The 14,498-nt window shown below is 45.2% G+C and overlaps 1 protein-coding gene across 3 annotated transcripts in view; it reads left to right on the top strand.

Moving 5' to 3' along the window:
* LOC120018208 overlaps positions 1-14,056 on the top strand; it is a 17,565-nt gene extending 3,509 nt beyond the window's left edge. For 2 of the 3 annotated variants that reach the window (XM_038961291.1, XM_038961282.1), the window contains 10 exons: positions 1-8; positions 1,063-1,249; positions 1,524-1,630; positions 6,275-6,547; positions 7,491-7,793; positions 10,217-10,318; positions 12,948-12,978; positions 13,098-13,182; positions 13,365-13,430; positions 13,588-14,056. The exon at positions 1-8 is cut by the window's left edge and continues 168 nt beyond it. In XM_038961291.1, the coding sequence (XP_038817219.1) occupies positions 1-8; positions 1,063-1,249; positions 1,524-1,630; positions 6,275-6,547; positions 7,491-7,793; positions 10,217-10,318; positions 12,948-12,978; positions 13,098-13,182; positions 13,365-13,430; positions 13,588-13,674 (1,249 nt within the window). In that variant the 3' untranslated portion in view covers positions 13,675-14,056. Of the gene's footprint in view, positions 9-1,062; positions 1,250-1,523; positions 1,631-6,274; positions 6,548-7,490; positions 7,794-10,216; positions 10,319-12,947; positions 12,979-13,097; positions 13,183-13,364; positions 13,431-13,587 lie in introns of those variants that run through there. The other variant, XR_005472193.1, reaches the window with a different exon arrangement.
* Positions 14,057-14,498: the final 442 nt, after the last annotated feature.

Genomic DNA, 14,498 nt, shown 5'->3' with positions numbered 1-14,498 from the left:
AGTAGTCGGTGAGTCGTAGGCCCTGTATTAATACTTTTGTTTTGTTCTGGCAGAATTAGCATTGGAGGGAATGGCTGCCATTTTACGGGCTCCTAACCAGATGTGTGTTTTTCGCATTGTTTGTAACTTATTTTGTACATAATGTTGATGCTACTGTCTTTTATGACTGAAAAGAGCTTCTGGATATCAGAACAGTGATTACTCACCTCAAACTGGACAAAGATTTTTTTCTTTAATGAGCGAAATATATAATGTTTCTCCCAGACAAGGCTCAAGTCCCCTTCATTCGCATTAAGAAAATAAGGAAATACAGGGGGCGAAGATCAGGGTGCCTTGTGAGAATCCGTCGGAGAGTGATTTCCTGCAAGACAGGAATGTCAGTGTTCTGCCATGGCCAGCGAAGAGCCCAGATCTCAATCCCATTGAGCACGTCTGGGACCTGTTGGATTGGAGGGTGAGGGCTAGGGCCATTCCCCCCAGAAATGTCCGGGAACTTGCAGGTGCCTTGGTGGAAGAGTGAGGTAACATCTCACAGCAAGACCTGGCAAATCTGGTGCAGTCCATGAGGAGATGCACGGCAGTACTTAACGCAGCTGGTGGCCACACCAGATACTGACTGTTACTTTTGATTTTGACTCCCCCTTTGTTCAGGGACACATTATTCCATTTCTGTCAGTCACATGTCTGTGGAACGTGTTCAGTTTATGTCTCAGTTGTTGAATCTTGTGCTCATACAAATATTTGCACATGTTAAGTTTGCTGAAAATTAACGCAGTTGACATTGAGAGGACGTTTCTTTTTTTGCTGCGTTTACAATGTCTTCACAGAACTACAATTTCCTCATAGAACTAGAATGTACTCATAGAACTTGAATGTCCTCAGGTAATTCAAATGTCTTCATAGAACTAGAATGTCCTCATAGAATTTGAATGTCTTTATACAATTACAATGTCTTAATAGAACTAAAATGTTTTCACAGATCTAAAATGCCCTCCTAGAATTAGAACACAACATTATCAGATTCTATGGTTGTACTGTATGGTTGTATGTGTTCTCCCACAGCCCCAGTCAACGGTGCAGAGGTTGTAGTCCAATCAGGGTCTGTGGAGTTCTACGAAGGGAAGCCACTGTCCCTACGTTGTAACATCACCAAAGGGAACCACGTCTCCTACCAGTGGCTGGTGGATGGGAAGCCCCTCCCCCTGTCTCCTTTACACAATCAGACACAGGAACAACTCTTCATCTACAGGTACTGTATTGTGGATGGTCTGTTATTACTGGGCTGTCTGGTCTGTCTGTCTTGTGTTTGTCTTTCAGACGTTCACTTTTGCCCACCTGAAGATGCATGTTAGATCATGGGTGCATTGGATATGCAAAAAACTGAAGAGAACTGATATATTTATTGACAAATACACCATTCCAGTCACATAGATCTTCGTCAATGTTTTATTATTTAGCTTCTTGAAAATATGTGAAAACTCACTGGAAATATTGTTGACAATATCTGTATTTGTATGCTACAGGATGGTGCTCGAGGACAGCGGGGAGTACACCTGTGTTGCTACCAACCAACTCAACTTGACCGAGGTCTACTCCTCCAGGAGCACTGCCAAGGTCATCAAGGTCAAAGGTCAGAGGTCAGGGGTCATTTGTATCACATAATTATGGAGTAAGTAGGGTGAAGTTTCCCCTAGACGCTGATCTTGAGTCAGTTTAGCATTTTCCACACGAATGCTTATGGTGAGGCTTGGGGGAGGGGAAGCTGATCCTACATCTGTCCCTAGGGGATACTCAGAGATAGAGGGCTCTAGTGCCAAAAAAAAAAGTTTTTGCATGGGCAGCAACATAGAGGGATTTCACCATTATGAATTAGTCAACTGGGTGGGACTTCCTATGGGTTAAGGAAGGATCACATAATTCCATCCGGGTCATCAGGAGGGATCAGCCTATGAATTATGTTCGTGAGCAAACATTCCATAACTGCAGCTGACAGTATATCACCAACCTTGGCTTTATACCTGTTCAAACAACACAATGCAAGTGGCAGTGTGCACCCTTTCAGTTTGTTTACCAACTCATAGAAGTAGTAGAAGAAGAAAATTGACTACTTCAAAATGGAAATGCCCTCAATGGTGCTGCCCGTGCTCTCACAGATGTCATAATGGGACCGATACAAAGAAGAGTCCTCTATTATTCTTTATGGCAGTGGTTATCAACCTTTTTGGTTACTGTACCACCAACTGAATTTTGCTCTGCCCGTAGTACCCCTCATGTGCATTTTACCAGTAGGCCTGTGGTCTCATCAGTCTTCTCAAGTACCCCCTGTGGGTAGGCCAAGTACCCCCAGAGGTCCTAGTACCATGGTTGGAAACCACTGCTCTATGGGGAAACTTCACCCCGGAGCTAGAAACAGGGTGGCATGCGCAGACCAACTGGCAAGTGTCTTCACTGACATTTTCAACCTCTCCCTGACCTAGTTTGTAATAACTACATGTTTCAAGCAGACCACCATAGTCCCTTTGCCCAAGGAAGCGAAGGTAACCTTCCTAAATGACGACCGCCCCATAGCACTCATGTCGGTAGCCATGAAGTGCTTTGAAAGGCTGGTCATGGCTCACATCAACACCATCATCCCGGAAACCCTAGACCCACTCCAATTTGCATAACGCCCCAACAGGTCCACAGATGACGCAATCTCAATCGCACCCAACACTGCGCTTTCCCACCTCGACAACGTTGAGACAGCTTATAGGAAGGAGGTCAGAGACCTGGCCGTGTGGTGCCAGGAAAACAACCTCTCCCTCAACATGAGCTCAAAGGAGATGATCGTGGACTACAGGAAAAGGAGGACCGAACATGATCCATCTCTCCAGAAATAAGTCCCTCACTGTTGCCGCTTGTTATAGACCCCCCCCCCCCAGCCCCCAGCTGTGCCCTGGACATCATATGTGAATTGATTGTCTCCCATCTATCGTCAGAGTTCGTACTGATAGGTGACCTAAATTTGGATATGCTTAACACCCCGGCCGTCCTACTATCTAAACTAGATGCCCTCAATCTCACACAAATGATCAAGGAATCTACCAGGTACAACCCAAAATCCATAAACATGGGCACCCTCATAGATATCATCGTGACTAACTTGCCCTCTAAATACACCTCTGCTGTTTTCAACCAGGATCTCAGCGATCACTGCCTCATTGCCTGCGTCCGTTATTGGTCCGCTGTCAAACGACCACCCCTCATCACTGTCAAACGCTCCCTAAAACACTTCATGTGAGCAGGCCTTTCTAATCGACCTGGCCCTGTCATGCCCTGATCTGTTTCACCTGTTCCTGTGATTGTCTCCACCCCCTCCAGGTGTCGCTTATTTTCCCCAGTGTATTTATCCCTGTGTTTCCTGTCTCTCTGTGCCAGTTTGTCTTGTATGTTAGACAAGTCAACCAGCGTGGTTTTCCCGTACTCCTTTGGCCGCCTTTCCTTACAGTTCTCTGCTGCCAATGACTGGAACGAATTGCAAAAATCACTGAAGTTGGAGACATATCTCCCTCACTAACTTTAAGCGTCAGCTGTCAGAGCAGCTTACCAATCGCTGCAGCTGTACACAGCCCATCTGTAAATAACCCAACCAACTACCCCTACCTCATCCCCATATTTGTTTTTGTTTTTCTGCTCTTTTGCACACCAGTATTTCTACCTGCACATCCTCATCTGCACATATATCACTCCAGTGCTAAATTGTAATTACTTCACCACTATCGGCCTATTTATTGCCTTATCTCCTTACTTCATTTGCACACACAATATACAGATTTTTCTATTGTGTTATTGACTGTACGTTTGTTTATCTCATGTGTAACTCTGTTGTTTTTGTCGCACTGCTTTGCTTTATCTTGGCCAGGTCGCAGTTGTAAATGAGAACTTGTTCTCAACTGGCCTACCTGGTTAAATAAAGGTGCATTTTTTAAAAATAATAATAAAATAAATAAATCACATCGACGGGGTTGTAGTGGAGCGGGTCGAGAGTTTCAAGTTCCTTTCTGTCCACATCCCTATGCATAGTCACTTTACCCCTGCCTCCATGGTCAAAATACCTTGACTAACCTTTTCCCCCGCACATTGACTCTGTATCGGTATTCCCTGTATATAGCCTTGTTATTGTTATTGTTGTTAGTGTTACTTTTGTTTTTATTTTTTACTTTAGTTTATTTAGTAAATATTTTCTTAACTCTATTTTCTTAAAACTGCATTGTTGGTTAAGGACTTGTCAGTAAGCATTTCACTGTAAGGACTTGTCAGTAAGGACTTGTCAGTAAGCATTTCACTGTAAGGACTACACCTGTTGTATTCAGTGCACTTGACAAATAACCTTTTATTTTATTTGATGGGTTAAACACCCCCCTCCTGTAATTCTCACAGAAACCACTTGATGTCACCAACATTTTTAACACTTTCCCTGGATGCCACTAGTCTTTCCCTGGATATCACTAGTCTTTCCCTGGATGCCACTAGTCTTTCCCTGGATATCACTAGTCTTTCCCTGGATATCACTAGTCTTTCCCTGGATGCCACTAGTCTTTCCCTGGATATCACTAGTCTTTTCCTGGATGCCACTAGTCTTTCCTTGGATATCACTAGTCTTCCCTGGATGCCACTAGTCTTTCACTGGATATCACTAGTCTTTCCTTGGATATCACTAGTCTTTCCCTGGATATCACTAGTCTTTCCCTGGATATCACTAGTCTTTCACAGAATATCACTAGTCTTTCCCTGGATATCACTAGTCTTTCCCTGGATGCCACTAGTCTTTCCCTGGATATCACTAGTCTTTCCCTGGATATCACTAGTCTTTTCCTGGATGCCACTAATCTTTTCCTGAATGCCACTAGGTTTTCCCTGGATATCACTAGTCTTTCCCTGGACATCACTAGTCTTTCCCTGGATGCCACTAATCTTTTCCTGAATGCCACTAGGTTTTCCCTGGATATCACTAGTCTTTCCCTGGACATCACTAGTCTTTCCCTGGATATCACTAGTCTTTCCCTGGATATCACTAGTCTTTCCCTGGATATCACTAGTCTTTCCCTGGATATCACTAGTCTTTCACAGAATATCACTAGTCTTTCCCTGGATATCACTAGTCTTTCCCTGGATATCACTAGTCTTTCACAGAATATCACTAGTCTTTCCCTGGATATCACTAGTCTTTCCCTGGATATTACTAGTCTTTCCCTGGATATCACTAGTCTTTCACAGGATATCACTAGTCTTTCCCTGGATATCACTAGTCTTTCCCTGGATATCACTAGTCTTTCCCTGGATATCACTAGTCTTTCCCTGGACATCACTAGTCTTTCCCTGGATATCACTAGTCTTTCCCTGGATATCACTAGTCTTTCCCTGGATATCACTAGTCTTTCCCTGGATATCACTAGTCTTGCTCAAATAAAAATGTAATCTGTCTCATCACAACTGTTTAAGTCAATCCACTAAAACAATTTTGAGGTAACATTTTTCTCATTTAGCAAAAGGTATTTATTAAATCTAATGAATTAGATCTATAAACATTCTATATACACACTGAGCGTACAAAACACTAGGAACACCTGTTCTTTCCATGAAATAAGTTGTACATTTTCCTGTGTGGCTCAGTTAGCAGAGCTTGGCGCTTGCAACGCCAGGGTTGTGGATTTGATTTCCAGGGGTGACCAGTACAAGAAAGAATTCTGCCCTCTTATTCCCCTTCAAAATGTGTTTACCGAAGTATAGAGGCAGGTAGCCTAGTGGTTAGTGTTGGGCCAGTAACCCAAAGATTGCTGGTTTGAATTTCTGAGCCGACTAGGTCAAACACCCTTGAGCAAGGCACTTGACCATAATTGCTCCTGTCCTGTTAGTTGCTCTGGATAAGAATGTCTGCTAAAATGTAAATTGACAGCCAGTATACAAATATATATATAGTATACACATATCTAAGTCTTACCAAACGATGCTTTTTTCTTTTAGAAAAGAGACGTTTCCCTGAAGGGGGTTGTTTTCCTCCAAGTTGCCCTCTCTCTCCTGTCTAGGGCAGGAGTTTTCCCTGGTCAGGTCCCGCGGTCAGGAAAACTCCACCCTGCGTATTTCTCAAAGCTCCTGACAGCTAAAAGGGATTCTGTCATATATTTATATTTATTTTTTATTTTTTGTGAAGTCAGTGGATTGTATTAAATCAAACCCTGTATTCAGATGATATCTTGTTCAAAACTCTCTCCATCCATCCTCTCCTCTCTTTCAGAGCTCGTGTCTGAACCGGACCTCCACATCCTGGTACTGAAGGAAACAGACGGGACCTACATTGCCCACGTCACGTGTCAATCACTCAATGGGACTCCGCCCATCACCTTCTCCCTCTACAGCAGGTCAGAGTTCATCAGCACGGAGACGGTTGACGAGCGATTCGCCACGTTCTCTATTCCAGTGGTTCTAGATCTCCACATGGGCTTTCTACAGTGTCAGGCGGAGAACGGAGACCGGGTGGTGTACGGTCAGTGGAAGGCCATGCACGTTGGTGAGTCTGTCTCTCTGTCTGTCTGTCTCTTTGTCCGACAGTCTGTTTCAAGAAAAGGATTTGACCTATAGTTCTGTTCTCAGCACTCAAGACCCACTAGACTTATCACCCACTGGACTTATCACCCACTAGACTTATCACCCACTAGACTTATCACCCACTAGACTTATCACTCACTAGACTTATCACTCACTAGACTTATCACTCACTAGACTTATCACCCACTAGACTTATCACCCACTAGACTTATCACCCACTAGACTTATCACCCACTAGACTTATCACCCACTAGACTTATCACCCACTAGACTTATCACCCACTGGACTTATCACTCACTAGACTTATCACCCACTAGACTTATCACCCACTAGACTTATCACCCACTAGACTTATCACTCACTAGACTTATCACCCACTAGACTTATCACCCACTGGACTTATCACCCACTGGACTTATCACCCACTGGACTTATCACCCACTAGACTTATCACCCACTAGACTTATCACCCACTAGACTTATCACCCACTAGACTTATCACCCACTGGACTTATCACCCACTAGACTTATCACCCACTAGACTTATCACCCACTAGACTTATCACCCACTGGACTTATCACCCACTAGACTTATCACCCACTAGACTTATCACCCACTAGACTTATCACCCACTGGACTTATCACCCACTGGACTTATCACCCACTAGACTTATCACCCACTGGACTTATCACCCACTGGACTTATCACCCACTGGACTTATCACCCACTGGACTTATACATTCTCATACATTGAAACTCATCATTTCATGTTTGCATCCCAAATGGCATCCTTTTTCCCTACAGAGTGAAAATGTTTTTGCTTTGGTCAAAAGTAGTGCACAAAAGTAGTGCTCTAAAGTTGCCATTTGTGTCGCTGAGTATATCTACCCCCCCCCCCCCAGTTCCAGTAGGTGGAGCTGTGACGATGCACTACGACACCGACGTGGGAGAAAACTTCTCCATTGTGGGCCTGACGTTCTACTGTTCCGTGGAGAGGGGAACCTTTCCCCAGTACCGCTGGTTCCTCAACGGAACTGTTCTAGAAGGCCGTGGAGACTTCTACTGGGTGCAGAACCAGACGGGGCAATCCATTTTGTTGTTATCTGTGGGGAAGAGCAGTGCCGGAACGTACCATTGTGATGTGTCCGACAGCTTTGATGGCACTACGGTGATCAGCAGTGAGGAGAGGTACATCGATAAAGAAGGTTTGGTCTGAGATTAGTTTTTTATTTTTCTTAAATATATTTTTCTTGGATAGAGAGAGATAGCTGAAAGAGCAGTGGGCCAGATTCAAACCCATGCTAGCAGTGGTACATTGAGGCCGGATTCAAACCCATGCTGGCAGCGGTACATTGAGGCCAGATTCAAACCCATGCTGGCAGTGGTACATTGAGGCCGGATTCAAACCCTTGCTGGCAGCGGTACATTGAGGCCAGATTCAAACCCATGCTGGCAGCGGTACATTGAGGCCGGATTCAAACCCATGCTGGCAGCGATACATTGAGGCCAGATTCAAACCCATGCTGGCAGTGGTACATTGAGGCCAGATTCAAACCCATGCTGGCAGCGGTACATTGAGGCCAGATTCAAACCCATGCTGGCAGCGGTACATTGAGGCCGGATTCAAACCCATGCTGGCAGCGGTACATTGAGGCCGGATTCAAACCCATGCTGGCAGTGGTACATTGAGGCCGGATTCAAACCCATGCTGGCAGCGGTACATTGAGGCCGGATTCAAACCCATGCTGGCAGCGGTACATTGAGGCCAGATTCAAACCCATGCTGGCAGTGGTACATTGAGGCCAGATTCAAACCCATGCTGGCAGCGGTACATTGAGGCCAGATTCAAACCCATGCTGGCAGCGGTACATTGAGGCCGGATTCAAACCCATGCTGGCAGCGGTACATTGAGGCCAGATTCAAACCCATGCTGGCAGCGGTACATTGAGGCCGGATTCAAACCCATGCTGGCAGCGGTACATTGAGGCCACATTCAAACCCATGCTGGCAGCGGTACATTGAGGCCACATTCAAACCCATGCTGGCAGCGGTACATTGAGGCCACATTCAAACCCATGCTGGCAGCGGTACATTGAGGCCACATTCAAACCCATGCTGGCAGCGGTACATTGAGGCCAGATTCAAACCCATGCTGGCAGCGGTACATTGAGGCCACATTCAAACCCATGCTGGCAGCGGTACATTGAGGCCAGATTCAAACCCATGCTGGCAGCGGTACATTGAGGCCAGATTCAAACCCATGCTGGCAGCGGTACATTGAGGCCAGATTCAAACCCATGCTGGCAGCGGTACATTGAGGCCGGATTCAAACCCATGCTGGCAGCGGTACATTGAGGCCAGATTCAAACCCATGCTGGCAGCGGTACATTGAGGCCACATTCAAACCCATGCTGGCAGCGGTACATTGAGGCCAGATTCAAACCCATGCTGGCAGCGGTACATTGAGGCCAGATTCAAACCCATGCTGGCAGCGGTACATCGAGGCCAGATTCAAACCCATGCTGGCAGCGGTACATTGAGGCCGGATTCAAACCCATGCTGGCAGCGGTACATTGAGGCCAGATTCAAACCCATGCTGGCAGCGGTACATTGAGGCCAGATTCAAACCCATGCTGGCAGCGGTACATTGAGGCCACATTCAAACCCATGCTGGCAGCGGTACATTGAGGCCAGATTCAAACCCATGCTGGCAGCGGTACATTGAGGCCACATTCAAACCCATGCTGGCAGCGGTACATTGAGGCCACATTCAAACCCATGCTGGCAGCGGTACATTGAGGCCACATTCAAACCCATGCTGGCAGCGGTACATTGAGGCCAGTTTCAAACCCATGCTGGCAGCGGTACATTGAGGCCAGATTCAAACCCATGCTGGCAGCGGTACATTGAGGCCAGATTCAAACCCATGCTGGCAGCGGTACATTGAGGCCACATTCAAACCCATGCTGGCAGCGGTACATTGAGGCCACATTCAAACCCATGCTGGCAGCGGTACATTGAGGCCAGATTCAAACCCATGCTGGCAGCGGTACATTGAGGCCGGATTCAAACCCATGCTGGCAGCGGTACATTGAGGCCAGATTCAAACCCATGCTGGCAGCGGTACATTGAGGCCAGATTCAAACCCATGCTGGCAGCGGTACATTGAGGCCAGATTCAAACCCATGCTGGCAGCGGTACATTGAGGCCAGATTCAAACCCATGCTGGCAGCGGTACATTGAGGCCAGATTCAAACCCATGCTGGCAGCGGTACATTGAGGCCAGATTCAAACCCATGCTGGTAGTGGTACATTGTACAAAGGCTCCAGACACAGAGACTTAGACCACTGGACCATCCCAGGCATGAGAGTCTTTGCTTGACTGGAATTGTGTGTGTGTGTGGTTATGTGTGTGTGTGTGTGTGTGTGTGTGTGTGTGTGTGTGTGTGTGTGTGTGTGTGTGTGTGTGTGTGTGTGTGTGTGTGTGTGTGTGTGTGTGTGTGTGTGTGAATCTTACAGACACATGGCTCTACATAGGGTCAATGGGTTGTATGTAGTTCAATCAAAGCCTGTATTCAGATGTTTGAAGTTGTTTTTGTTTGTTTACCTCTTCTTCTTCCTCTGCCAGTGTTGAACCACCTCCCTACCGTGGTGGTGGCTGTTGTGTTCGGCTGTTTCCTCTTCCTGGTTACCTTGGTGACCACATGTTGTTTCATTGGTCTGCTGTACGGTGAGTGTACACTGTTGACTTTTTCTCCTCTCTCTCGTCTCTCTCGCTCCTCTCTCTTTTCAGTTTGTCTCTCTGTCTCTCTCTCTCCTCTCTCTTTTCAGTTTGTCTCTCTGTTTCTCTCGCTCCTCTCTCTTTTCAGTTTGTCTCTCTGTTTCTCTCACTCCACTCTCTTTTCAGTTTGTCTCTCCGTCTCTCTCTCTCCTCTCTCGTTTCAGTTTCTCTCTGTTTCTCTCGCTCATCTCTCGTTTCAGTTTGTCTCTCTGTTTCTCACACTTCTCTCTCTCTTTTTTCAGTTTGTCTCTCTGTTTCTCTCACTTCTCTCTCTCTTTTTTCAGTTTGTCTCTCTGTTTCTCTCGCTCCTCTCTCTCTTTTTTCAGTTTGTCTCTCTGTTTCTCACACTTCTCTCTCTCTTTTCAGTTTGTCTCTCTGTCTCTCTCGCTCCTCTCTCTTTTCAGTTTGTCTCTGTTTCTCACACTTCTCTCTCTCTTTTTTCAGTTTGTCTCTCTGTTTCTCTCGCTCCTCTCTCTCTTTTCAGTTTGTCTCTCTGTTTCTCTCGCTCCACTCTCTTTTCAGTTTGTCTCTCTGTCTCTCTCGCTCCTCTCTCTCTTTTCAGTTTGTCTCTCTGTTTCTCACACTTCTCTCTCTCTCTTTTCAGTTTGTCTCTCTGTTTCTCTCGCTCCTCTCTCTCTTTTCAGTTTGTCTCTCTGTTTCTCACACTTCTCTCTCTTTTCAGTTTGTCTCTCTGTTTCTCTCGCTCCTCTCTCTCTTCAGTTTGTCTCTCTATTTCTCTCGCTCCTCTCTCTCTTTTCAGTTTGTCTCTCTGTTTCTCACACTTCTCTCTCTTTTCAGTTTGTCTCTCTGTTTCTCTCGCTCCTCTCTCTCTTCAGTTTGTCTCTCTGTTTCTCTCGCTCCTCTCTCTCTTTTCAGTTTGTCTCTCTGTTTCTCACACTTCTCTCTCTCTCTCTTCAGTTTGTCTCTCTGTTTCTCTCGCTCCTCTCTCTCTCTTCAGTTTGTCTCTCTGTTTCTCTCACTCCTCTCTCTCTTTTCAGTTTGTCTCTCTGTTTCTCTCGCTCCTCTCTCTTTTCAGTTTGTCTCTCTGTTTCTCACACTTCTCTCTCTCTTTTCAGTTTGTCTCTCTGTTTCTCTCACTCCACTCTCTTTTCAGTTTGTCTCTCTGTTTCTCTCGCTCCTCTCTCTCTTTTTTCAGTTTGTCTCTCTGTTTCTCTCACTCCACTCTCTTTTCAGTTTGTCTCTCTGTTTCTCTCGCTCCTCTCTCTTTTCAGTTTGTCTCTCTGTTTCTCTCGCTCCTCTCTCTCTTTTCAGTTTGTCTCTCTGTTTCTCTCTCTCCTCTCTCTTTTCAGTTTGTCTCTCTGTTTCTCTCTCTCCTCTCTCTTTTCAGTTTGTCTCTCTGTTTCTCTCGCTCCTCTCTCTTTTCAGTTTGTCTCTCTGTTTCTCTCACTCCACTCTCTTTTCAGTTTGTCTCTCCGTCTCTCTCGCTCCTCTCTCTTTTCAGTTTGTCTCTCTGTTTCTCTCGCTCCTCTCTCTCTTTTTTCAGTTTGTCTCTCTGTTTCTCTCACTCCACTCTCTTTTCAGTTTGTCTCTCTGTTTCTCTCACTCCACTCTCTTTTCAGTTTGTCTCTCTGTTTCTCTCGCTCCTCTCTCTTTTCAGTTTGTCTCTCTGTTTCTCTCGCTCCTCTCTCTTTTCAGTTTGTCTCTCTGTTTCTCACACTTCTCTCTCTCTTTTCAGTTTGTCTCTCTGTTTCTCTCACTCCACTCTCTTTTCAGTTTGTCTCTCTGTTTCTCTCGCTCCACTCTCTTTTCAGTTTGTCTCTCTGTCTCTCTCCTCTCTCTCTTTTCAGTTTGTCTCTCTGTCTCTCTCTCTCCTCTCTCTTTTCAGTTTGTCTCTCCGTCTCTCTCCTCTCTGTTCAGTTTGTCTCTCTGTCTCTCTCCTCTCTCTCTGTTCAGTTTGTCTCTCTGTCTCTCTCACTCCACTCTCTTTTCAGTTTGTCTCTCTGTCTATCTCGCTCCTCTCTCTTTTCAGTTTGTCTCTCTGTTTCTCTCACTCCACTCTCTTTTCAGTTTGTCTCTCTGTTTCTCTCGCTCCTCTCTCTTTTCAGTTTGTCTCTCTGTCTCTCTCGCTTTTCAGTTTGTCTCTCTGTTTCTCACACTTCTCTCTCTCTGTTCAGTTTGTCTCTCTGTCTCTCTCCTCTCTCTCTGTTCAGTTTGTCTCTCTGTCTCTCTCCTCTCTCTCTTTTCAGTTTGTCTCTCTGTCTCTCTCTCTCCTCTCTCTTTTCAGTTTGTCTCTCTGTCTCCTCTCTCTCTTTTCAGTTTGTCTCTCTGTCTCCTCTCTCTCTTTTCTGTTTGTCTCTCTGTCTCTCTCTCTCCTCTCTCTCTTTTCAGTTTGTCTCTCTGTCTCTCTCCTCTCTCTTTTCAGTTGGTCTCTCTCGCTCCTCTCTCTTTTCAGTTTGTCTCTCTGTCTCTCTCGCTTTTCAGTTTGTCTCTCTCGCTCCTCTCTCTTTTTCTCCACTTCTCTCTCTCTCTCTCTCTTTACCACTCCTTAATTAAAATTACTTTTACGTGTCACAAATTAATATCTTAACCCTAACTCTGTTGCCTGTTTTTCCCACAGGGAAAAGACAGTATCTTGTTGAAACGTCTACGTAAGTGAATTTACTTCCAGTAACAACTTCAGCCCTGAGATCTCACCTGTTTCACCAGGTGTATTTCCAACCACTACAGCGGCCAGATATTCATCCCCATATTCCTCCATCTCCTACAGGCTGGATCTCAAGTTGGGTCTGGAGATGCACAACATAATGGTGTCTGATGATGATGAAGAGTTCCTGTGTCGCCCGTGCATTATGGTGTGGCCGAGGATGATAACCAAGTTTTGTGTGTGTGTGTGTTTGTGTGTGTGTGTGTGTGTGTTTGTGTGTGTGTGTGTGTGTGTGTGTCTGTGTGCGTGTGTGGAAAGATAATAAGTACAAGTAGTTCATTTCAAACTTCCCCACAGAGTGTAACAGAGTCCCCTTTTCTCCCAATGAAGGATGAAGAGGAATACATGGAGGATGAGGGAGTAGTAAGAGCAGCCAGAATCGTTGACTCAGATCAGGTAATGTAGCCTAGATCAATCAATCAATTAATTAATCAACTAACCCATCAATCAACCAATCAATCTATTATAATCCATCCATTCACCATGAATCAGTTAACCAATTAATCAATCAATAAATTAACCAATCAATCAGACTGATGTCACTGATCCACAGGGGGAAGTAGAATCAACAGACGAGTGGCTGTGGCTACAACAGGAACTGAAGACCTTGGAGGATGAAATTCCAGAAAATAGCTTTTAAATTCTACAACCATCTAAAAAGAAGCGATTCCTACACATTCCATCACAAAGCCCTCACCTACAGAGAGATGAACCTAGAGAAGAGACCCCTCAGCCAGCTGATTCTGGGGCGCTGTTCACAAACACAAACAGACCCCACAGAGTCCCAGGACAGCAACACCAATTTGTAAGTCGCTCTGGATAAGAGCGTCTGCTAAATGACTTAAATGTAAATGTAAACACAATTAGACTCAACCAAGTTATGAGGAAGCAAAAAGAGAACTATTTGACATACTGGAAGTAATCACCCCAAAAAACAGAGCAAATTAAAATGCTATCTGGCTCTAAACAGAGAGTACACAATGGCAGAATACCTGACCACTGTGACTGACCCAAAATTATGTACACTCAGTGAGCATAGCCTTGCTATTGAGAAAGGCCGCTGTAGGCAGACCTGTCTCTCGAGAAGACAGGCTATGTGCACACTGCCCTCAAAATGAGGTGGAAACTGAGCTGCACTTCCTAACCTCCTGCCAAATGTATGACCATATTAGAGACACGTATTTCCCTCAGATTAAATAGACCCACAAAGGATTTGAAAATAAATTAAACATTGATAAACTCCCATATCTTCTAGGCGAAATACCAGTGTGTAATCACAGCAGCAAGATTTGTGGCCCGTTGCCATGAGAAAAGCGCAGCCAGTGGAGCACAAACAACATTGTAAATACTACCTATACTTGTGTTCATTTATCTTCCCCTACTATTTGTACTACAACTATTTGCACGTTGCTAAAACATTGTACATAGCTAATAATATAACACTTGAAATGTATTTTTCAAACC

The sequence above is a fragment of the Salvelinus namaycush genome, chromosome 2 (genome assembly GCF_016432855.1).
Source record: "Salvelinus namaycush isolate Seneca chromosome 2, SaNama_1.0, whole genome shotgun sequence".
Taxonomy (NCBI): Eukaryota; Metazoa; Chordata; class Actinopteri; order Salmoniformes; family Salmonidae; genus Salvelinus; species Salvelinus namaycush.
Note: the sequence above shows the minus strand (reverse complement) of the source record. Positions and strands in the feature narration are given on the sequence as shown.